Genomic DNA, 23,906 nt, shown 5'->3' with positions numbered 1-23,906 from the left:
AGAAACATGAAAATAATTCTAGATTTTTTTTCCGCTCATATCTTCCTTCCTGTCTTCCAGAGCCAGCCTATCTCTTTAGGAAGAGCCTCTTGCTCTTTCTTTTGTAACTTGACTTACCTTCTTTGCACTTTGCCCTCTTTATCTCTATATTTTTAACCTCGGTCAGCCCAAGAGCCAGATGCAGGGCAGCATACAAACAGACACAGCTCTGAATTCATACACTTACCATCACAGGGCTAGGCTTTGGCAGAACTCAAGAGGTAACATGCATAATACCTTGAACATTGTGTTATTCAATTGGTGCTATTATTGTAAGCGTGAAACAGTGTCAGGAATACAGGTTTCAGAGGCAGACAGACTTAGATTTGAGACCTAGTTCAACCTCTCTGAGTCTCAGTTTTCAGTAAAATAGGGGAAATGATACTTAACCCTGAGCATTGTCTTAAAAACTTACAGATCCGGTATGTAAAGCAACTAGAATAGGTCCTGGCACAATGAATAGTATCTTAGTAAGAGATTAAGCAAATATGGGAAAACAATTGTGCTCTAAGCTTGCTTTTATAGTAAAGTTCTGTGGGAAGGCTCGGGGGTGGTGGTGGTGGGAAGAGAGATGGGGAGTTAGAGGAGCCCTGTGATATCTGGGAGAGAATCATTCCATCAGAACCCATCATGCTTCTGAGCAGAAATGACAGAGAATTTACGTTAGTCCAACAGTCTTGGACTGTTGGAGATAATGGGAGTGTAACCATCAAACTGAGGGGAGGAATAAAGGGTGTCCACACATTCTGAGAGCAGTGGCCCCCAAAGTCAGGAAGCTCCCTCTGAGGTGGGAGCAAGCTGGGCCTGCTCGCTGATGGTCATCAGGAAGGGCTGGTTTAGAGGAAGCCACAGGATCCCCTTACTCAGTGCTCTCCAGCCAAGTCTCTAGGCACTCCATGGCAGAGAGGACAGTAAGTTAACGCAGCCAGGCAAACCTAATAGAGAATCTTATGGGAGTGCCATGGTTGTGTTTTGGGGTTTTCAAAATAGAGAGTAGTTCAATTTCTTTGCTTGTGAAAGGTCGCTTGAGTGGCCCTCAAGATTAGAAAAATTCAGGATGACTGGCCAGTCACTGTCCTGGTATTAAGGTGAAATAAACCCCTTTTGACTCCGGGTTGTCTTCACAGAGATCCCTTGTGTGCAACGCTGAATGCCAGGGAGGAGGGAACTCAATTTGTGAGTCCCAGGGCCTTGTCTGGGGGAAAATCTGACACCCCAGAATCTGCTCTTCCTAACTTAAATTAGGAGAACTGTCCGAAGTCTTGATTAAAGACCAGTAGCAAGGAAGGGCTGAAAGGCTCTTAATGCAATACAACCTTGAGTAAATCAGTGGGATTCTAGGTCAGTGACCTGGGCTTAAGAGCAGGGCATTAGGCTGCACTGGCTTTTACAACACCCAGTTGTAAAAGGTGAGTAATGGTTGAGTAGAGGATTGTAAACCGAAGGGAAAGCTCAAGCATGGGGCCCTCAGGTCCAAATATAGCACTAAGGGAGGGGCACTGCTACCTGTGCAGAGAGCTGGGCCAGTGAGAGACATCTCCCTTAGACCAATACCTTCTAGGCGACGGGGATGGCCATTCCTTCATCATTCCACGGAGCAGTGAGAAGGTCTACCAGACTGTGGAAGTCACACTGGCCTTCTTTGTTGGCAATGTAAGCCCAGAGACTTTTGGACAACAAAGGGGTTGCTGCAATGAGTGAAGTGGCCAGCTTGCTATTCTGCCATATACGTGTTCAAGCCAAGTTTTAGCTGACAGAAAATTAAAATATATAACCATGTAGGTGCCTAAGGTTTGAGAAGTAGATCACACCCTTTACAAGAGCTTTAAACCTTGTTTAAGGTAAGTGTTTTAAATTCTGTCAGTAATTCTTTAAAGAATTCTTTAACTCCCTCCCCACCCCCACACCCACTTACCCTGCAGTATTACATATACTTTCCATCAGACAGATTTCTAAGGCTTGAATAGCCAGTTCATCAGGTGCTGTCATTCCTTTATGAAGATGCCAATTTAACATGAGGGCCAGCTCTGTGTCTGGTTGGCTGTTTAATATGTAACGCAAAGCTTCTCCTATTGACAAACGCTTTAAGCCATATTCACTTGAAATTTTTTGGGCAACTGAAAAACATTAAAATTTTAAACTTATTCCATTTCACAAAGTCATTAATTAACCTTATTTCTAATTTCTGGCTAACTGACATAAAGACTTCACCAAGAACTATTAGAACTGATAGGGGCGCCTGGGTGGCGCAGTCGTTAAGCATCAGCCTTCGGCTCAGGGCGTGATCCTGGCGTTCTGGGATCGAGCCCCACATCAGGCTCCTCCCTCTGCTAGGAGCCTGCTTCTTCCTCTCCCACTCGCCCTGCTTGTGTTCCCTCTCTCGCTGGCTGTATCCGTCAAATAAATAAAATCTTTAAAAAAAAAGAAAAAGAACTATTAGAACTGATAAATGAATTCAGTAAGGTTGCAGGATACAAAATCAATGTATAGAAATCTGCTTTATTTCTATACACTAATATTGAAGCAGCAGAAAGAGAAATTAAGAAAATGTGAGCTATCACCTCACACCAGTCAGAATGGTTAAAATAAACACAAGAAACAACACGTGTTGGCAAAGATGTGGAGAAATAGGAACCCTCGTGCTGTTGGTGGGAATGCAAACTGGTGCAGCCACTGTGGAAGACAGTATTAAAAATTAAAAATAGAACTACCCATGATCCAGGAATTGCACTCCTGGGTCTTTATCCCAAAAATACAAAAACTCTAATTCAAAGGGATACACGCACCTCTATGTTTATTGCAGCATTATTTACAATAGCCATGTTATGGAAGCAGCCTAAATATTCATTGATAGATGAATGGATACACTTGATCTTAGCCAAAAGGCTGAGAAGCAACTGATAGATGAATGGATAAAGAAGACACACACAATGGAATATTACTCAGTCATAAAAAGGGGCAACATCTTGCCATTTGCAACAACGTGGATGGATCTACAGAGTATAATGCTAAGCAAAATAAGCCAGTCAGAAAAAGACAAAATCTATATGATTTCACTCATATGTGGAATTTAAGAAACAAACAAACAAAAGAAAAAAGAAAAAAAGAGACAAACCAAAAACCAGACTCTTAACTATAGAGAACAGATGGTTTCCAGAGGAAAGGTGGGTGGGGGACGGGTGAGATAGGTGAAGGAGACTAAAAGTACACTTATCTTGATGGGCCCTGAGTAGTACATGGAATTGTTGAATCACTGTATCATACAGCTGAAGTGAATATAATACTGTATGATAACTACACTGGGATTAAAAAAAAAAAAAAAAAAAGAACAACAAAGGCAAACACACACCCTTACCTGTAGTTTTCCCAGACTTTGGAGGCCCCAGAATTATAATCCTAATGGGCACAGTAGGCTTAGGTTTGGGTTGGCGGATATATTTGATTGGGTTCTTCATAAATTTTTCTTTAGTTTCCTTACTAGATAAAAAATAAATATACTGACGATGGATTACAGCATGGACTGGATTCTCTGAAGTTTCAATTGGTTTGATTGTCTCTCCTTCACTTAGCTGCAATATATACACAATTGAATTCATAGGTTTAAGTTATTCGGCATTTCCCCCAAATACATTTGAACAAATTTATAAAATAAGAAAATCTGTCTTACAATACATAAGAAAACTAATTATAGCCAATGTAAAAAGAACAAACTATTTTATACCCACATGCAATTGATGAAATCTTAACTAGCTTTCAGTTTATGACAATTATAGTTCTCTTACTTCCTTTATAATGTATTTAGTGTATGTTTTTGCCAACAAGTGTAAGGTTGTTTACATATATTCGTGGGCCAATTTATCCTCACAAACAGGCCCATTCCTAAGGTGGTGTTAATGGATGGAAATGTGTTCTCCCCATTTCATAGGTTGAAGCCCTAATCCCCAAAGTGACTATATTTGGAGATAGGGCCTCTAAGGAGGAAATTAAGGTTGAGATCATAAGAGTGGGGCGCTATCCAATAAGACTGGTGTCCTTATATGAAGAGGAAGAGACACCAGGAGTGCGAAAGCACAGAAGAAATGTCATGTGCGGACAAGGTGATCATCTGCAAGCCAGGAAGAGAGGTCTCACCAGAAACCTGTCCTGTCCCTGATGGCACCTAGATTTTGGATTACCAGCCTTAAAACTGTGAGAAAATAAATTTCTGTTGTTTGAGCCACCATGTCTGGTACTTTGTTATGGCGGCCTGAGTAGACAAATATAGGCGGGGTCCTGGGTTATCTTTAGGGGCATACTGGTAGGACAAATCCCACAGGCTTCTCACCCACATTTTATATAGGCAAAATCCCACTCACATAAACATCAAGAGCAGTCACAAAAGGGAAAAATACCTAAAAGGCTGCTTAAGGTATAGGTTGAAATGGAGTGGGAGGAATAGTCCTACGCATGTGCATTAGGTCAAGATGAGAACTGGGTAATTAATTGACGTTAGGTTTGGATATATTTTTTTAGAGCCTCAGATGGCCAAGTATCAGCCCAACCTGACAAAGTAGGTGTGAAGCAGTACAGCTCCTTTACCAGAGCTACACCAAGACAGTTGTCAACATTAACATTTTTGGGCTGGAGTAAATGCTAGGTATAAGAGGAAACTCCAGGATGGCGTGGGAATGCCTGCTGTATGTCTTATATTTGGTAATTTAAAAAAAGCTGAAAGTCTAATGATTCCACTTCAAATTCCCAAATTTAGAGTCCTTTCAGTAGTTTCTGCTATTGCTCAAAATACCTAGCACGTATCCTTTCTCCTCTGTAGGTCAGACTATGCATAGTATCATCAAATCAGAAATATCAAACTGTCATGTACCCAGGGGCACCTGGGTGGCTCAGTTAGTTTAGGGGCTGCCTTCAGCTCAGGTCATGATCTAAGGGTCCTGGGATCGAGTCCCATACTGGGCTCCCCCCTGAGTGGGGGTGGGGGTGGGGGGTGGGTCTGCTTCTCCCTCTCTCTGCCCCTCCCCACCGCTCATGCTCTCTCTCCCTCTCAAATAAATAAAATCCTTTTTAAAAAAACTGTCATGCACCCAGGGAGATTCCCAAACGGTCCTGAAAAATGCTTATTTAAATGTTTAAACCCTTCCTGTGACCATGCATTCCTTTCTCCACAAGGCATTTTTGTATAGTCCTAATTATGTTTCGACATGAGCCCTTTCTCCCTAAATAGGGTTCTGACTTTGCTTCTTCCCCTTTCTTTCTCATCTCAGAGAGAAGGGCATGACTATCTTTCAAAAGCTTTCTAGTTGATTCTAGTACACGCTTAACTCTATCCAATTCTCTATGGAGGGCACTGTCATATGTCTCTATATTCCAGCACGGTATTTGAAAAGGTTTCTCTGGACATCCTACGGCTAAGATAAAGAAGATGGCACAATTAAGTAGAACTGAAATTGATCGTGTCAATATCAACCAAGAAGGAGGTTTCAAGTAAATGCGCATGGCTGCATTTTGGATCCTATCTTCTGAAATACTTTTTATCAGTGACCAATAATAGTAATACATATTAATAACAACTATAAATTTTATTGAGCACTTACAAAAAGCCAAACACTGTTGTAAGCACTTTACAATAATTAACTCATTTAATCACTGTAATAATATTGTAAGGTAGGGACTATTCTTATTTCCATTATGCAAATGGAAATGACTCAGTGAGGTTAAGTAATTTGTCCAAGGTTGTTCATTTAATAAGTAGCGGGTTTTGAACTCAGGCAGTCTGGCTCCAGAGGCCATTATCTTCTCCACTGGGCTACATCACTGATGGAAATAAAAAGGTACACGGGTTGAATGAGCAGGTCACTATCACATGACATTTTTAATTGTCTTTATAACACTTAGTGTTACCTCTCAAGAACATATTTGTTTATTTACTTATTTATTGTCTATCCTCCCTTCCCAATCCAACTAGAATATAAGCTGGAAGACAAAAGAAACCTGTCTGTTTTGTTCACTACTCTTTCCCAGGGACTAGAACAGTGGCTGACATATTCTTGGTTGAGATTCGTTGAAAATCATCCCACATTTGAGGTCACTGAATTCCAACTGGATTAAATCTGTTTGTCCACACTGCATACAAATATGGTACTTAGAAAGGCTTGTTATGGACATCAGTGTCACATTTTGTATCGTGCCTCACGCTTTCCAAAGGACTTTATACTCTTGTATTTGATCACAGTGGCCTGGTGACATTATTCTTTCATCTTAAAGGTAAGGAACCAGGCAGGATCTTAGTACAGAACTAGGTCTAAGTACAGGGTCTGAGACCCTGGGTCCATTAAAGGATCAAAGAGATTAAATGACTTGCCTAAAATTAGGTGGCAAATTAGTACCAGAGCTCAGCCCTTTAGATGTGTAGCTTGAAAATATTTCCACTACCCATCTTCAGCTACAAAGTTAAAACCAAGTTGGAATTGTGTTATCTCTACAGAAGTAGATGAAAGAAATTAAACCCTTTGATTACCTATTATACTTCAAAAAGATAAAACAATCACATATTTTTATAGCTAGTTAAGAGTACTGTACAATGCTTATAATTTTTGGAATTATCCTCTGTCTTCTTCTTAGACATACTTAAAAAAAATAAAAGAAAGAGCACAGCTTTAGGATGCATTTGCTGACATTACCTTTACGGGGTCCCAGTAGCCAAATGCGCTGACATACTTATAGGTATAGCTGAGCATTTTTTGGGCAAGGTGGGATGCTATTGGATAACATTTTTCAAAAATGCTCTCACGATTCTCCACCAGTGGTTTCAGCTTCATATTCATATTATATTGTACAATGTGGATTTTCCGAGCTCCATTAATGAGAATTACCGGGATCAAAAGCTTCTCAAATTCATCCTGATGAAAAAAAAATCATAAAATGAAATATTTTTAATGGGACAAAGTCAGGTTACTGCACATAGACGTTGCTGGTGACCGATTGCTTCAGTCAAGAGAACAAATATTTTTCAGCTTCGGAGTGGCTGCATATTGGCAGCTAAAACTTTTGACTCTATGTGGCTTCCATGTTGCCCTCGATTTATTAATTTGTTTTCATAATTGCAAGTGGCGCTGGCAAAAGGGAAGATAGCCCTAAAATACACATTTCTTTTGAAATGTTAAAAAGAATCTAAGATATAAGCCAAATTGCATTTGTTCTGTTCTCAAATGTTACATTTGAATTATGAAAAATGAAGGAAAATAATAACCTGTATTACTTGTAAATTACTCATATCTGCTTCAAATTTTTCTCCCAGTTCACCTCTCAGGCGCTCAAGTGCATCAATTTCCTGTTCTTCATCTTCCTCACTCATCACTTCCTCGTCTTTTGGAAATTCTTCTTCAAGGATGTTGTCAATATCATCTTCATCTTCTTCAGGCTCTTCTTCACTGAAGTCTTCATCTTCTTTATCCATCTAAGGAAGAGAATATTCTCTTTTACTACATATCTAAAATATGCAACAAATGACTCTGCTAACTAATCATTTGGAATATTTTATGTAACTGAATACTGGTTGATATGGCATGGCAACATTCATTTAGTGACACAGTAAAATTTTAAATATCTGGCACCCAGAAATTTAATTCCTTTAAGACTCTGACACCATACTGATCCCACAGTAAATACATAAACAAGATATTAAATACTATTTATGCCTACGGTTGTGAGAAAGTTACATTTGTTTATTTAGAGTTTTTATTTTAATTCCAGGTAATTAACACAGGTTATGTAAGTTCCAGGTGTACAATATAGCGATTCAACAATTCCAGGGGCGCCTGGGTGGCTCAGTCGTTAAGCGTCTGCCTTCGGCTCAGGGCGTGATCCCAGCGTTCTGAGGTGGAGCCCCGCATCAGGCTCCTCCGCTGGGAGCCTGCTTCTCCCTCTCCCACTCCCCCTGCTTGTGTTCCCTCTCTCGCTGGCTGTCTCTCTCTCTCTGTCAAATAAATAAATAAAATCTTAAAACAAAACAAAACAAAACCAATTCCATACATCACCTGGTACTCATCACAAGTGCGCTCCTTAATCCCCTCATCTAATTAACCCATCCCCCCACCCACCTTCACACTGGTAGCCATCAGTTTGTTCTCTATAATTAAGAGTCTGTTTCTTCTACTTCTTCCCTCCACCTCCCCAGGTGGTTGATACCTCCATTGCTTTCGAGGTGGGGGGCTCAGGAGTTCGCGGTGGGGCGCCAGCTTCCTCTTCACCATCACAGGCTTCTGGTGCTCAGGATGGCACCAGGTCTGCATATGGCAGCCATGTGCAGATCTGGGTGGTACTTGGTTCTTGTGGTTCATGTGCCCGATGCTGCTGACGGTGGCCCACACATTCTTGTTAATGGTGATCCACATGTAGGAGGTGGCGGGTTTTCACGGGCCAGATCTCTGCTTCATGACCACCACTACACCTTTGTGGCGGGCCGGTGGCTTCACACCCGCAGCCTTGCAGTGAATCAGCCCGTTGGTGGAAGGAGTGGTGAGCCTTCAGGTTATCGGCCTGGGCGCTGTGTGTCTGCTTGTTCCTCCTGATCGGGAAGCTGGAGCAGTTCCACAGGACCATCCATGGCAGGTGGGTGGACAGGGCGCCTCTCACTACCACCGTGGAAGTTGGAAAGAGCAAGAGTCTCTGTGTTGATTTGTCTCTTTTTTTTCTTTGCTTGTTTGTTTTGTTTCTTAAATTTCAGGTATGAGTGAAATCGTATTTATCTTTCTCTGACTTATTTCACTTAGCATACTACCCTCTGGCCCCATCCATGAAAGTTATGTCTTTGATAGTCTTCAGTAACAATATTTAGTGGAACTCAAAGAGAATAAATCATTCACCAGCTGTGTTAGCTTGGACAAGATCAGTTTCCTCATCTGTAAAGTACGAACAACAAAAGTACCTATCCCACAGGTATGGAGGGAACATTAAATTACTTAATACGTGCAAAGCCCTTATTTAGAAAAGTGTCAGGCACATGGTAGGCATGAAATGATAGCTATTATTGCTATTATTGGGCCATTATAGCTATTATTTGTTATTTTGTACTAACAGAACAGTATATGCCCTTTAGGAGTTTATAGCCCATCTGAAGAAAGACAAATAAGACATAAATGATTATTAAAGACCATGGCAGGATATTGGCACTAAGTGGTGCTGTACGGGCTTTTAATATGTATCCTCCTGCACTGCCTCCACACTCTTCTCCCTGAAGTATTCCTTGTATCAACTGGAGCACTGCCTTCCGGTTGGAAACCTGGAAGTTTCCCTAACTCCTGCTCTCCTTCATTGCGCATCCAGTTTCCAAGGACTGTAATCCTAAACAATGCCCTAGACTCTCTCCTTTCCAGTACCGCCCCACAGTTTGCCCTTTTGTTATCTCTTACCTGCAATCTCCTGCTTAGCTCCCTGTTTCCTAATCTTCCTACTAATTAGAACCTGTTAAAGAGCACCTAGAGCTGGAATTTGGCCTTGCAGGTGCAAGGAGTAAGATGAGAGGATAAGGTCCCTTCCTGCTCTGTGCCCAGGCTCCTCTCTCTCCAGAAGGAGTTTGGCTCTGGGGCAGTGTTTTTCAGTTCTGCTTCTTTTTTATTTGAATTTTGAAATCATTTGGTTCCCTTACTACTTTTTCCTTTTCCTTATACTTTGACAAAAAAAAAAAAATCCTGAGATTTGATTTTCTAAGGATCATTGGAAGTATGGTGGGATGAATCCACACTGCAAACCAGGGACATCTCAGTTCTAAATGAACTTGTACTCACCTCTCTTGGCTCTACTTAATGGCTCTTCTAACTTGTTTGTTAATTAAAAAAAACCAAAACAACGATATCAGTTTTAAAATAGATTCATTTTGAGGTCCCTGGATGGCTCAGCTGGTTTTGTGCCCGACTCTTGATTTCAACTCAGGTCATGATCTTGGAGTCGTGGGATCGAGCCCTAAGTCAGGCTCTGCACTCAGCGTGAAGTCGGCTAGAGGTTCTCTCCCTGTATCCTCCCCGCCCTCTCTCTCTAAAATAAATAAATAAAAAAAATCTTTTTTAAAAATAAAAAAATAAAAATAGATTCATTTTTGCTTAAAGGATAAAATTATACAGCATTATATAGGGTAAAAAAATTTCCCTTCATATTCCCATCTCTATTTCCACTTTCCTACCTAGAAATAATTTTGGTTAACAATTTGTTTAAGATCCTTTTATATGTTTACACCCCCACACACTCCCACACACAGAAAATTATATTTTACACATAAATGGGATCATTCTATATTATACAACTTGCTTTTTAAAAATATAATTTAGCAATGCATTTAAATTTCCTTCCATATAAAAACATACATCTCATTATTCTTATTTAGCCATTCTTGCACTTAAAAAATGTTTTCTTTTAAGATTTATTTATTTATTTGAGAGAGAGAGAGAAAGCAAGTGCACATGGTGGGGGAAGGGCAGAGGGAGACGGGGAGAGAAACTCTAAGCAGACTCTGCACTGAGCTCGTGGAGCCCCGATGTGGGGCTTGATCTCAAGACCCTGAGATTATGACCTGAACCGATACCAAGAGTCAGAGGCTCAACTGACTGCGCCACCCAGGCGCCCCTTTTTTGGTTTTTTTGGTTGTTCTATGGAAACCAATTTAGGAAGTAACAAAGTGAACAGTGAAAGGTAGCCTCTTTTGACCCTTGTGATATTTGTTTTCTCTCTTGTACTAATAACAATGAGGAATTTAGCTAACTTACATTTCTCTTTTCTTCCTCTCCCTCTTATTCCCCAGTGTTAGTCATATTTTTAATTCTTTAACTCTATAACCAAGTGCCTGCAATTTTATTTATTTATTTATTTATTTATTTATTTATTTATTTATTTATTTATTTTAGATTTTATTTATTTGACAGAGCGATAGAGAGCACAACAGGGGGAGCTGCAGGCAGAAAGAGAGGGAGAAGGAGCCTTCCCCCTGAGCAAGGAGCCCGACGTGGGGCTCAACGTGGAGCTCGATCCCAGGATCTAGGATCATGACCTGAGCTGAAGGCAGATGCTTAATCGACGGAGCCACCCAGGCACCCCCCCCTACAACTTTAAATATGATCCCCCAATTTCTTTTGAGTTATCATTTTTATTTTTTTAAAGATTTTATATATTTATTTGACAGAGAGAAAGAGCATAAGCAGGGGGAGTGGCAGGCAGAGGGAGAGGGAGAAGCAGACTCCCCACTGAGCAGAGAGCCTGATGTGGGGTTCAATCCCAGGACCCTGGAATCATGACCTGAGCCAAAGGCAGATGCTTAACCAACTGAGACACCCAGGCGCCCCTGAGTTATCATTTTTAGTTGTGTGTTTTGATTCCCCCGAATTCAAGAGATTGTTCTTAATCTTCTTTTCACTTTTCCCTCTCTTTAGTGTCCAAATTTTTGTCTCCAATATTTCTACATTTACATTTGTCTGTAAGTGTACCTATTTAGTGCTTCATGTAGAAATTGATTCTAAGAATTGAAAGCAAAAAGTGTTTGATTGATTCTAAAAATGAAACCCAATAAACAATACCAGCCATATTTTAACTACATAATCCTTATTCACTACAGCGACAGATAGTGACAGTGGGGATGCAACCCTATATCAACAAATGTGTACCATTCTGAAGTGTCAAGGTCAAACATTATATTTTCTTATTATGCAGAATGATGCATTTTAATTTGCCCCATATGTGGATAATGCTTTTTTTTTTTTTTTGGTCTCTCCCCTACCCCATATTTCTGGTTTGGTTTTGTTTTTTAGATGAAAGAAGCACTATTCGCAAAATCAATTGGCTATTTTTTTTCAGGAAGAATATATTAAAGGCTAATTGTCAAAGATCTTAAATATCTAAAAGTGTTCTCATTTCATTCTCATACATTATAAATAGTCAAAAATCATTTTCACTCAGAATTTTAAAGGCATTGTCTTTGTTTTCTATCACTCAGTATTGTTGGTGAGAAGTCTGACAAAAATCTTATCCATATCTTTTGTAGGTAACTTTTCTTCATTTTAGAAACACTTAAAATCTCTTTATAATGAGCAATCTCAAATTTCATAAGGATGTATCTAATGTACATCTCTTTTAATTTGTTCGGCTCTGTATTCATTGATCCCTTTGAATTTGAAGATCCTCTGCTTTCTTCAACACTGGGAACATTTTTTTCAATATTTTTAAGATTATTTCCTCCTACATTTTCTCTCCTTTCATTTTTTTTTTTAATGCATATTGGATGTTGACCTTCCTGGATTGACCCCACATATCTCCAGTTTTTTCTTTTGTATTTTCTATCTCTTGTATTTTTTGTTCTATATTTGAGAAACTTCTTTGATTTTTCCTTCTAATCTTTCTATTCAAATTTTAACCAATTTAAATTATATATATTTAGCTTCCATGAACTCTTTTTTGCTTTCTGATTTTTCATAGCATCCTGTTTTTGTTTTCTGGATAAAAGTTCTTGAATTTTCTGAGGGAGATTGGAATTTTTTTAATGTTTAGTAAGGTTTTCTGAATTGCCTATTTATTTTAGGGTCAACTTTTCTGTTTGCTCATCTTGCTGCTCCTTTGTATTGATAATTTTTCTCAAGTATATGGTAATCCTTGGTGGCTCAATCATTTTCACAAATGGAGGGGGCCAAATTGATTAATTCAGAGCAACTGCAAGCTAGGGTATGTGAGCAGGGCAGGTTGTATCGTGCTTCCATGTGAATGAGCTATGAGAATGAGAGGAAGCAGGCAGGATGGATCTTGCTCCAAATGATGGCGGACACCAACCAGCATTTCGTGGCACCTATCATCTTCAAGACAGATTATTTAATCACTTTAGAAGTTATTTGCCTTTTTTCTTCATGGAGGCAAATGTCGTTGTTAATAAGGTGCTGGGGAGGCAACCTTAAATTTTTGTGCAATTAACTTTCCTGGACTTTCTAGATAATCAAACTATAGGCACATAATGAGTTCTTTCCTTACAGAACTTTTCAACATGTATGCTATTTCTTTTTCCTATTATATTGTTTTAGCAAGTTCCTTAAATAATGTTGAATTTTTTTAAAGGTCAATATCCTAATAATCTCCACAGGTTAATTCTTCTTGGGAAAAAAAGGTTTTATTTTTCCAAAATTTGATCTTTGAAACAGTGCTGTTTTTTCTTTTTCTGATATATTACACTTTTAAGGCCTTATGTTAATAGATACATGTTCTAAAATTCATGGTCTCAGAGATCTGCCTCCAGTATGAAGGAATAAGTTAATTTAGCCTCTAGCAGGTAATAACCATAAACCATGAACACTACACCTCCCCTCCCCCCAACACACACACACACACACACACACACACACACACTTTATCTCACTCACTCAATAAGGGGCTTGAGAGTAAACAAAGGCAGATTTTGGAAAACAGTAAAAATCTGGAGGGAGCAGTCGGATTAGGGTAAATTCTCTGATTCTGTGCATTTGCTCACAGGGCAGCCTCCATTACAGTGGTGGTGGCACAGGGTGACTAAAACTCTGATAGGAAGCTGGATGTCTTTCCAGCTGGGGCAACCAGGGGAAGGAGACACAACCAGGGCACTAGAGAGTGAGGGTAAACTTCAGAGTTGAGAGAAGTGAAGGGAACAGCAAATTTAGTTTGTAAAGACTGTCCACGTCTCTGAATCATGCTCATATGGGCTGTTTGAGAACAGTATCAGTTGAACTGCTACCCACTGCCAGTATGACAGAGTTTGCAGGGTTAGTCTAACCAAGTAAATTGCCTGCTAATACAAAAACACCAGCCTTCTCTGGAGGTATACAACAGACTTCAGAATCTCCAGAACATAATATTCATTATTCTAGGATATAATCCAAAATTATTCAAAATGTAAAGATTCATGAGACATGACCCATTCTCATAAGAAAAGATATTATTAAATACCCACTCTGGGTATTAGAGTTACCAAACAAGAACTTTAAAGCCGTTGTTATCCCTATGACCAATGAAGAAAAGGAAAATACACTCATAATAAGTGAAAAGATAGGAAATCCCAGGAGGGAAATAAAAAATATAAAAACAAACCAAATGGAGATTTTAGAACTAAAAAATACAGTATTTAAAGTTATAAAAGATATCAGATGGGTTTAATAGACTGGAGATGACTGAGGGAAGAATCAGTAAATTTGAAGATAGATCAAAAGAACTGATCGAACTTAAAGAAGAGAGAAAAAAGCCCCAAGATCATTTGGAACAATAGTGAATGATCTAACCTATGAGAAACTGACTTTCAGATGGAGACAGAGAGCAAATAGAGCAGAAAAGATATTTGAAGAAATAATGCCCAGAGTTCTTGCAATTTAGTGAAAGACATAAATTTACAGATTGAAGTTTAGTGAACCTCAAACTAGATAAATATGAAGAAAATGACATGCAGGCATATCATAAACTACTGAAAAGCAAAGATACAGAGAAAATCATGGAAACAGTCAAGAAAAATCATGTAGGAAAACAATTCAAATGACCCTATTCTTTTCATGCCTCTGCTTTCCATCACACCATAGGAATGAATGAAGAGCAACAGAAATGGTAAATACCTGGGTAAATGTAAAAGACTTATTTTCCTCTTAATGTATTTAAAATACATATGACAGTTTAAAACAAAAACTATAATTTTTTTCTTATGGAGTTTATAATATATTTGGTTGTAAAACAAATAACCGAGCGTAAAGGGTGTTGGTGGAGTGGGGGTGAGTGTAAATGGACTTCTACAGTCACAGGCTTCTAGGGTATTACATGCAATGATATTGACTCGAAGTAAAGTGGGAAAAGCCAAGGATGTATATGTAACAGAGAGCAACCACTAAAAAATAATACATAGAGATATAACTAAAAAGCCAATAGATAAATAAAATGGATTTCTAAAATACATTCAAACAATCCCAGAGATGGCTGGAGAGGGAAAAGAGAAAATAAAGAAGACAAACAGAACACAAAATTCATGGTCTCTGAGAAAAAGGACTAGATTTCGGGTAAGCTCTCTTATAACTTTCTATCAGTAGGGGAAGGGAGGGACAAGGCTACAACAGTAGAAGTTTATGTCAGGAGGGTGATGGAGATTATACTCAGAATGCTTAGGGAAGAAACGAGACAGGAAGAAATGAAAAGAGGAGAAGTGCAAGACTTGTCAGAGTTCTGAGTCTTCCCAATACAGATGCATGTTAAGCAGACACTAGATTCCCTTACTACACCTGGTTGCCTTCTAAATATGGATTTTTTGAGACACTATTCCAAACTACTTGTTTCTCAAACCTTCAAACTCAATCCAAGGGAGGTGAGTGGGAGGGAATAGTTGAAACAGGAGATGGGGATTAAGGAGTGCTCTTGTTGTGATGAGCACTGGGTGTCACGTGGAAGTGTTCAATCACTATATTGTACACCTGAAACTAACATTACACTGTATGTTAACTAACTGGAATTTAAATAAAAACTTAATAAAAGACTCAATCCCCAACCTGTACACCCCATACACACCTTTGCTTTCTGTTTCATCCCAAAGAGCTCTCTGCACGTAGACCTTGGACCTATACACTCTGCCTTGTCCCTAGGAGGCCTCAAGGATGGTCTTGGCCTGGTGCTTTGTCCTGAACCTTGTTTCAACCTCATCTGGACGCTGACTTTGGCTCCTTGTACTCAAGTATTTATCTCTATTAACTATTCACCTGGGTGTAGTCCCTCACAATTCTGCTGATTTGCGGCCTGGCTTCCTGTCCTGGCTCTTTGTGGCTTTCTCCTGTCTGGGGCTACCCACAATTTAATAGAAGAGATTGAGGCACCAGAGAAGGAGCCAGTGAACAGGAGGAGAGCCAAGATTCTGGAGTGAGGACCAGGAGTAGAAGCAGGGCCTCTGAGAAGTTGGAAGGTATACAAACTAAATCTCTATACAAAGTGGCGGATTTACAGATTATTCTTTAGTCACACTTGGAGACTAAAATTCCACAAGATGGCGACATTTTCCTACAAAATTAATGCAAGCAGTCCCCTTGAGACAAGTAATTTCTAACGTTAAAAATGTATTATCTGCTGCAAAAAATTCAGACAGTAAGGGCAATGATTTTTGTTAAGGAGGGGAAGACAACCCTGGGAAGGGCTTTATCTGCATATGGTTCCCCAATTAGTTGTGAAAAGGTGAGTCATGGAGCTGCACTTTCTATACAAAAGGCAAATGATGAAAAGGCCTCTGGTTCTGTTCATGAAAGCAGGCTCCGGGGTCTATGTAGAGTCAGAATGGATTTGAGTCAGGTGTCACATTAACTGCCTATAGCTATCACACTGGGTGATCCTTGAGATGCTGCATTTTGTTTAGTCTTTGTTTGTCTGAGGCAGTAGCAGGACATATCACAAAATTCTCATCAAAGGAGTGAAAAAAAATCAAGACACAGTTTTCATCTTTGATTCATAAAAAATTTCAGGAATTATCTTCCCAAAGTCAGTTTGTATAAATTAATTGTGTGGGGATAAATAGCCAATTTTGTAAAAGAGTAAGTCTTAGGAGAGCTAACTTACAAAAACCTACTTAATTTATAAGATAGAATATTGAATTTTTGAATGAAAAATAGTAAGAAATCCCACCATTCTAATGTTAACAAATAGAAAAATTATAAATTAAGAACATTTAAAATTTATCTGAAAATGGATTCTCTTAAGAAAAAGGAGGTTTAACTAAAAAATAGCAAAGAGGAGAAATTAAAGTATTTTCAATTCAGGAAACCAGATATTATTAATTTTTTTTCCATTTTACAAAAAAACCCTAGGTTCAGAGAAATTAAAAAACTTGCTCAAGGTTATACAACAGCAACAAAACAACTGTTGAGTGCCTACTATGTGTCAGCCCTACGTTAGGCACTGGGGAGCCAGCAGTGAACAAAGTCAGCAAGAACTGGAGAAAGGATACCAGTTTAGGTCAGATCAACCCCAAAGGCTGGACTTTTTTGGTAATATGTTGCTGAGACATGTGGGGTGATTCTTTTTTTTTTTTTTTTTTTTTAGATTTCATTTCTTTATTTGACAGAGAGAGAGAGCTCACAAGCAGAGGGAGATGCAGAGGGAGAAGCAGACTCCCTGCTGAGCAGGGAGCCTGATACAGGGCTCCATCCCAGGACCCCAGGATCATCCCAGAACCCTGGGATCATGACCTGAGCCAAAGGCAGACACTTAACCGACTTCGCCACCCAGGCACCCCTAAGGGGTGATTCTTAAGGGGACGACTAGGGATTCCCAAAGGCTAAAGGTAGGTAACTATGCTTGAGCCCAGGTTAGGATGTCTGGATTGTTTGTTTTGAATCCTAAACATCAGCATGACTCCTTGAACACAGCAGAATTTCAGAACATGTTTGTTCAGGGAATGAACAGTAGAACGAGACCAGAAACTTCTGTCAATTTTGTTCATGACTTAACCTCCAGCATCTGAATACTGTCAGCCATGCAGTGAGTGCTCAGGTCAGGTTTGCTGACTGGCTGAATGAATAAGTGAAGATTAAGGCAAATAACGGAGAGCAGGGTTCTTGTTCCTTAGATGGTGCAGAACATTCTCAATCTAATGGTTTTAGGTCTACTTTTGGTTGTAGATACTTTGTTTGGGCAAAGGAACAATTGTCCTGGCCCCTATTCTGCAATGTTTTGACCCCCAGTGACGGTTGCTCGGTGTCAACAGTTCTCTGTACTGAGTCCAGCACATCCCAACCAGGGGCAGACATGGTTCCATGGGCAGCAAGTCTTATTTCCTGTGATTCCTCTTCTCTCCTTCCGCTTGTTGGGGTGAACGTTTTTATATGGTTGGAAATCAGATCCCAGGAGAGTCAGTTTTGAAAAGATGGTACAGGGTGTTTTATGCCAGAATGAAATGGCAGAAGGCAGGAACCATCCTTTTGTTTGCCTTGGTTACAGGGATTACTTGTAAGCTGAATGTATAAATATGAGCCTCAGGTAACTTCTTAGAACTAGTGTGTCTAGTCACACCTCCTCTTTAAATTCTGCACCCCTAAGAAAGTTTGGTATTGGTGTTAGCTAGGTCATTTCGGGAACAGCTCTTTTCCAAACAAAACAAAATCCACTATCTTCAAGGTTTATCTTTTTGAAAAGTCAGCAGATGGAGAAAAGGAGTTGTACTGAGTGTCCTGCACGATCGATAAGTCTGAGGGTTCATGGTCTCTGCTTCGGTCCATTCTTTATCTCGACATAATCTTTATTTTAGGTCCAGCACAGCTTCACAGGCTCCCTGTTTAGACCTCAGTCCCAGACTCCCAGACTATCTCCCTGGGGCATGGACTACAAGCGTGAAAAGCAAAAATGAGAATCCCAAAGAAGCATAGTTTACTGTAGTATGATATTTTGAATTCAATTAAACTTCTTTAGTGGTTTTCCTTCCTTTAAAAATGTTCATTTTTCTGACTATAAAAATAACGAAGGGTCATTGTAAACAATTATGGAATAACAAAAAATACAAAGAAAAAAGTGATACATAATCTTACTACTTAAACATAAACTCTGTGTATTTCCTTCAAGACTTTTTCTAAACATCTTTTTATTTTATACTGTTGATAACATAAAAAATATGTAATATATAAATATTAAATTGTGGATATTCTGCCTTTTTTTTTTAAAAAAGCAACCATTTTATTTACTTACCTGCGCTTTATGTTTTTTTTCTCTCTCTGCTAGAAGTTCAGCCCTTCTTTTGGAAATCATATCATCCTGTTACAGAAAGAGACATTTAAACATTTTAGTGGATAATGATAAAATTACTTTTTAAATATTAGTATATATGTTTTTTCCCAAAGTGGGAATAGCATTTGGAGGGAAGGATGGTAAACCTTTCAGAAAAACTTATGATGGTGGTAATTACGCTACTACATCCTGTGTCTCTGGAACTTCTCAATAGCTATGTCCCTCCGGAGAGATAAACAGCACGTGGGGGCAGCCACTCTTTCTACAAACTTTAGAATGCCTTTTCGAATTTATTATTTATTTGTTTGCTTTGGTAAAGAGCACCCCTAATCGGATGCAAATCAGATATGATTTGCAGATATTTTCTCTCACCCAGTAGAATAACTTTTCATTTCCTTGACGGCTTCTTTGTTGTGCAAAATCCTTTTAGTTTGATGTAATCCCCATTGGTTGACTTTTGATTTTGGTGTCAAATCCAAAAAAATAATTGCCAAGACCAGTGTCAAGGAGCTTACCCCCTATGCTTTCTTTTAAAAGTTTTATGGTTTCATAATTATGTACTGTATGGTGACTAGTATATCATAATAAAAAAATTGAAAAAATAAAAGTTTTATGGTTTCAGGTCTTATGTTCAAGTCTTTAATCCATTTTGGGTTGATTTTTGTGGATAGTATAGGATAGGGGGTCTAGTTTCATTCTTTAGCATGTAGCTGTCCAGTTTTCCCAGCATGTACTGAGAGACTATCCAACCTCCATCATACACCTTTGGCTTCTTTCTTGTAAACTAATTGACAATATAGGCATGGCGTTGTTTCTGGGCTCTCTCTTCTGTTCCATTGATCTATGTGTCTAGTCTGCTATTGAACCTCTCTATTGAATTTTTCAGTTCAGTTATCGTATTCTTCATCTCTGTGATTTCTGTTTGGTACTTTCTTATATTTTCTATCTCTTTCTTGAAATTCTTACTTTGTTCATGCATTGTTCTCCTGACACTGTGAGCATCTTATGAACATTGTTTTGAACTCTTTATCAGGTAAATCACTTATCTTTGTTTCAGTAAGATCTATTTCTGGAGTTCTCGTTTGACACATATTCCTCCTCTCTTTCTTCCTTTCCTTTGACTCTGTGTTGGTGTCTGCACCTTGGATAAAGAAGCCACAGCTCCTAGTCTTCACAGAGCAGTCCTGAGTAGGAGATGAACCTTATCAATCAGCCTGGACTGAGTTCTTGGCTGTCTCTCAAACCTCTGTGACTAAGCTACTTTCTTTGTTCTCAGTGGCTCGCAGTTGTTGAGCATGTGCCACAACCTGTCGGAGGCCCAAAGGGGAGCATCACACACTGCATAGATGGACTGGAAGCTGGACTCTCAGGCAGCAACTGTTTTGATGTGGATGATACAGGTATTTTCTCATTTGTCCATTGTGTATGAGTCACTCAGCTAGTTTCTGGATTTCTTTCAGAGAGAATTGCTTCATGTGTAGCTGTGGATTCAGTGTGTGTGTGGGAGGAGATGAATTCAGGAGGCTCTTTTATCGCCATCTTGGGTGGGATCCCAGGGTACCCTATCTACCATATTTCATTTATCCATTCATCAGTTGATGGATATTGGGTGTTTTTCACTTTTTGGCTGTTATGAATAATGCTGTTATGAACATTCATATATAAATCTATGTGGATCTGTTTTCATTTCTGTTAGATGGATTCCTAGAAGTGGAATTGCTGGATTCCCTATGACACTTTTGAACATTTTATGTAATACTCCTCAGATTTCAGTTTTGGAAAAGATATCCTAAACTATTATCTGGATCTGTTTCACTGTAGGCTAACATGGCCTTGATGGATGGTGTCATCATTCCAGGAACTAGTGAAAAAGCCACTGAGAAGTTTAATTCTTTATGTTGCCTCTCCCACTTAGCTCCTGTGTCTTGTATAGGGATACATTAGTGCTGCCACTATCTTTAATTTTATTTGCCTTGGAGAGAAAAGCATTAACATATTGCAAATCACATAGGCCTCAAATCATTTTTAACTAATTATAAATAGTATTAATATCTGATTAAAAGTGTTTTCATATTGACTGTGGTATTAAAATCAGAAAATTACATTTTTGTAAAGACCACTTTATAATTTCAATAGATGTTGAACAAATTTACTCCTACGTTTTTTTACTGGATACATACCTTGATTTTTGCCTTCAATTCTTTGATGAGTTTTTTCCTTTCTAATTTTTTCTTTTGTTTCTGTTTCCACTTTTCAATTTGGGAAGGAAGGAGTCGATCAGAAATATCTTGATCATCAACTTGTATAAAAACAGCAGCATCTGGGAAAAATCCACGTTCCCCCAGAAACAGGGCCTCCTCAGGATATCGTGGGAAACCATCTAATATAAAACCTGTGGAACTTGGTAGAAATTTCATAATTTATTTGCTTTAATTATTATATTATAAATATTGATTTAAAAAGAAAAAATATTAATAACTCACAACTTTATATAAGATGTGCAATGAATAGTTTTAAAAGTTTACTGTGGTATCTTTAATTTCTTATAATATTTCTACTTGTGTAAACATGGTGTGTTTTCTCCCAAATGTATTGAATTAGATTAAAATGATAATATTTTATACTTATTTTTATAGTATAGATAAGTTCTCTTAAATTTAGTCTTAATATTTGATGAAAAATTAAAAGAAAACAAGTTCTCTGCTTGGGAGGAATGCCCAGTCTAATGACTGTGTCACCTTATGTAAAGGTGGGTTTGGCCAGCCCATCTCTTGTGGGAATCTACCTTTGCACACTTTTTCTTCTAGTGACGCTCCTTTCATGAGACAGTTTGTACCCTCTTCTGTGGGTTCCTTATGATCAATGACAATTACTAATGTATGCATCCTGGCTCATATGTGTAAGATGATTATGTTCAAATAGAATTATAAAATTTGCACAGGTATGATGAAACTGTAAGGATCAGAAAAATAAATGGAATGTGACTACATTTTTATTATTAAACAATCAGGCTTTAAGAACTTGGTTTTGTTTATTTAAAAGAGTCAATATCGGTCCCCTTTTGAATGAGAATTTATCCTGTTTATCTAAAATTTGGGTTGTTTTAGGTATTTATATTTAAACATATGTTTTCTTCCTCGTAGGACTTTTATGAACATTTGACAACTTGAGTCCTTATCTGACATTTTAAAATATTTCCTATCCTACTAAGTGGGCAAATTTTTATATTTTGGCTGTAAGATGTATGTCTTTTTCTTTAGGGATGCCTTCAGTATAGTCTCTTCTGTGAGAACAATTTCATCCCTACTGTTCCAGCTGTCCCTTCTTTGTCAATGACTTCTAAATCTCTACCTCTATACCCAACTTCTCTTTTGAGTTTCAATTCAGAATTTTCAAAAAGCTGTTTAGTTTCTTCATTGAAATGCCCTTCAGGAATTATATATGCATCATACTGTCATAAATCAGACTCATTGTTACACTTCCACACTGCTCTTGCTTCTGACTCACTGGTATTCAGGTGCCAAACTTCAGAGACATTTGGACTGCCCTGCCACCCCCTCTTGCTTCTCACATATAAGAGCTAAACCCTGGCGTGTCTTCTTCTGTACCCACATTTCCATTTCTACCGTTACACCTCAGTTCAGGCACTTATTAATCTCTCCAGGACTCATGCAATAGCCCTTTAAAATGTGTTGATTTTTTCCCTGATTATAAAAGCAACAAATCTCACTATTGAAAAATTGGAAAATAGAGAAAAACATGAAAAAGGGCAAGATTATCCATAATCTTATATCCTAGAGATTACTGAGATTTTGTTTTGTTTCTTTCCAGTTTGTTCCTCATGTGTCCATTTTGCTATTACATTATAAATAACTTTGTATCTTTTGAAACTTAATGTTATATAATAACATTTCTCATGCTATTATAAATTCTTCATTTTAACACATTTTAATGGTTGCATACCTAGCTATTTAATTTAGGCTTTTTATAATTTCAGTTTTTTACTTTTTTTTTTTTTTAACGAGAGAGAGAGAGAGCAAGAGTATAAGCAGGGGGAGAGGGGGAAACAGACTTCCCACTGAGCAGGAAGTCTGATACCAGGCTCAATCCCAGGATCCTGAGACCATGACCCGAGCTGAAGGCAGACTCCCCACAAACTGAGCCACCTAGGTGTCCCTCACTTTTTCCTTTTAATTTTTCAATCCATACGCTTTTTTTTTTTTTTTAAATTAATGTATGGTGTGAGGTCAGGAGCTAAATTAATGAAGAACCACCCATGACTACATCAGTTTTTTGTTGTTCTTTTTGTTTTTTTAAAGATTTATGTATTTGAGAGAGAGAGAGAGAGCACGAGCAGGGGGAGAGGCAGAGGGAGAAGGACAAGCAGACTTCATGCTTAGTGCAGAGCCCGGTGCAGGGCTCGATCCCATCACACCAAGATTATGACCTGACCTGAAATTAAGAGTCAGATGCTTAACCGATGGAGCCATCCAGATGGCCCCCATGATTGCATTGTTGCAGTCAACCTGCCTAAGTTTGCCACAACTAATGATCCAATTTAGGCAGCAGGAAACTAAAATTAAAGTTGATGACGAATCACCTCACTCACTCATTTAGGCCATGGACTAGGTGAAAAAGAGCGTGCAGAGGAGCACTGGGACTGGCCAGTTATTTGAATGCTCTATAATATAGCTTCTTTATCTCCAATGTGAGATAATAAAAGTTTCTATTCCATTGGGTAGTTGTAAGGATTAAGTAAACTAATGTGAATAAAATACAGAACAGTATCTGGCACATAGTAAGTTCCATATAAGGGTTGCTATTACAGGTACTATAATAAGTATCATTTCTCTTTCTTCTGATATATACCAAAGCACGACATTCTGATTAGGAAATTGCGGTGAAGTTTTAAACTCTGATGGCATGGAGATTCTTAAATTTGTCCTCTCTGAGGTCAGGCTTGTTCCTGGCTTTTAAGAAAGGGATAGCACTCTGGACAGTTATTAAGTGGTCTTAACAGTAATTACTGAAAGGCTCCAAGGAAAAGAGTCCAGCCCATCATTGGTGTACATGGATTTAGAATATGGTCGCTCAACCATAACTACACAGCAAATGTTTTTAATGTGTAGAATCACTAGTTTATAAGT

General features: G+C 38.6%; 1 protein-coding gene and 1 pseudogene across 1 annotated transcript in view; both read right to left on the bottom strand.

Moving 5' to 3' along the window:
- Positions 1-23,906, bottom strand: part of AK9 (adenylate kinase 9) — a 118,731-nt gene that overhangs the window by 11,300 nt on the left and 83,525 nt on the right. Inside the window, exons 25-30 of the mRNA XM_057311149.1 lie at positions 20,940-21,159; positions 18,721-18,786; positions 7,283-7,489; positions 6,714-6,932; positions 3,395-3,608; positions 1,955-2,156 (exon numbers count right to left, since the gene is read on the bottom strand). Of these exons, the coding sequence (XP_057167132.1) occupies positions 1,955-2,156; positions 3,395-3,608; positions 6,714-6,932; positions 7,283-7,489; positions 18,721-18,786; positions 20,940-21,159 (1,128 nt within the window). The remainder of the gene's footprint in view (positions 1-1,954; positions 2,157-3,394; positions 3,609-6,713; positions 6,933-7,282; positions 7,490-18,720; positions 18,787-20,939; positions 21,160-23,906) is intronic.
- Positions 7,721-9,346, bottom strand: LOC113264854 (60S ribosomal protein L28-like; annotated as a pseudogene).

Source organism: Ursus arctos, unplaced genomic scaffold (assembly GCF_023065955.2).
Source record: "Ursus arctos isolate Adak ecotype North America unplaced genomic scaffold, UrsArc2.0 scaffold_13, whole genome shotgun sequence".
NCBI lineage: Eukaryota > Metazoa > Chordata > Mammalia > Carnivora > Ursidae > Ursus > Ursus arctos.
This window is presented reverse-complemented; position numbering and strand designations above follow the sequence as displayed.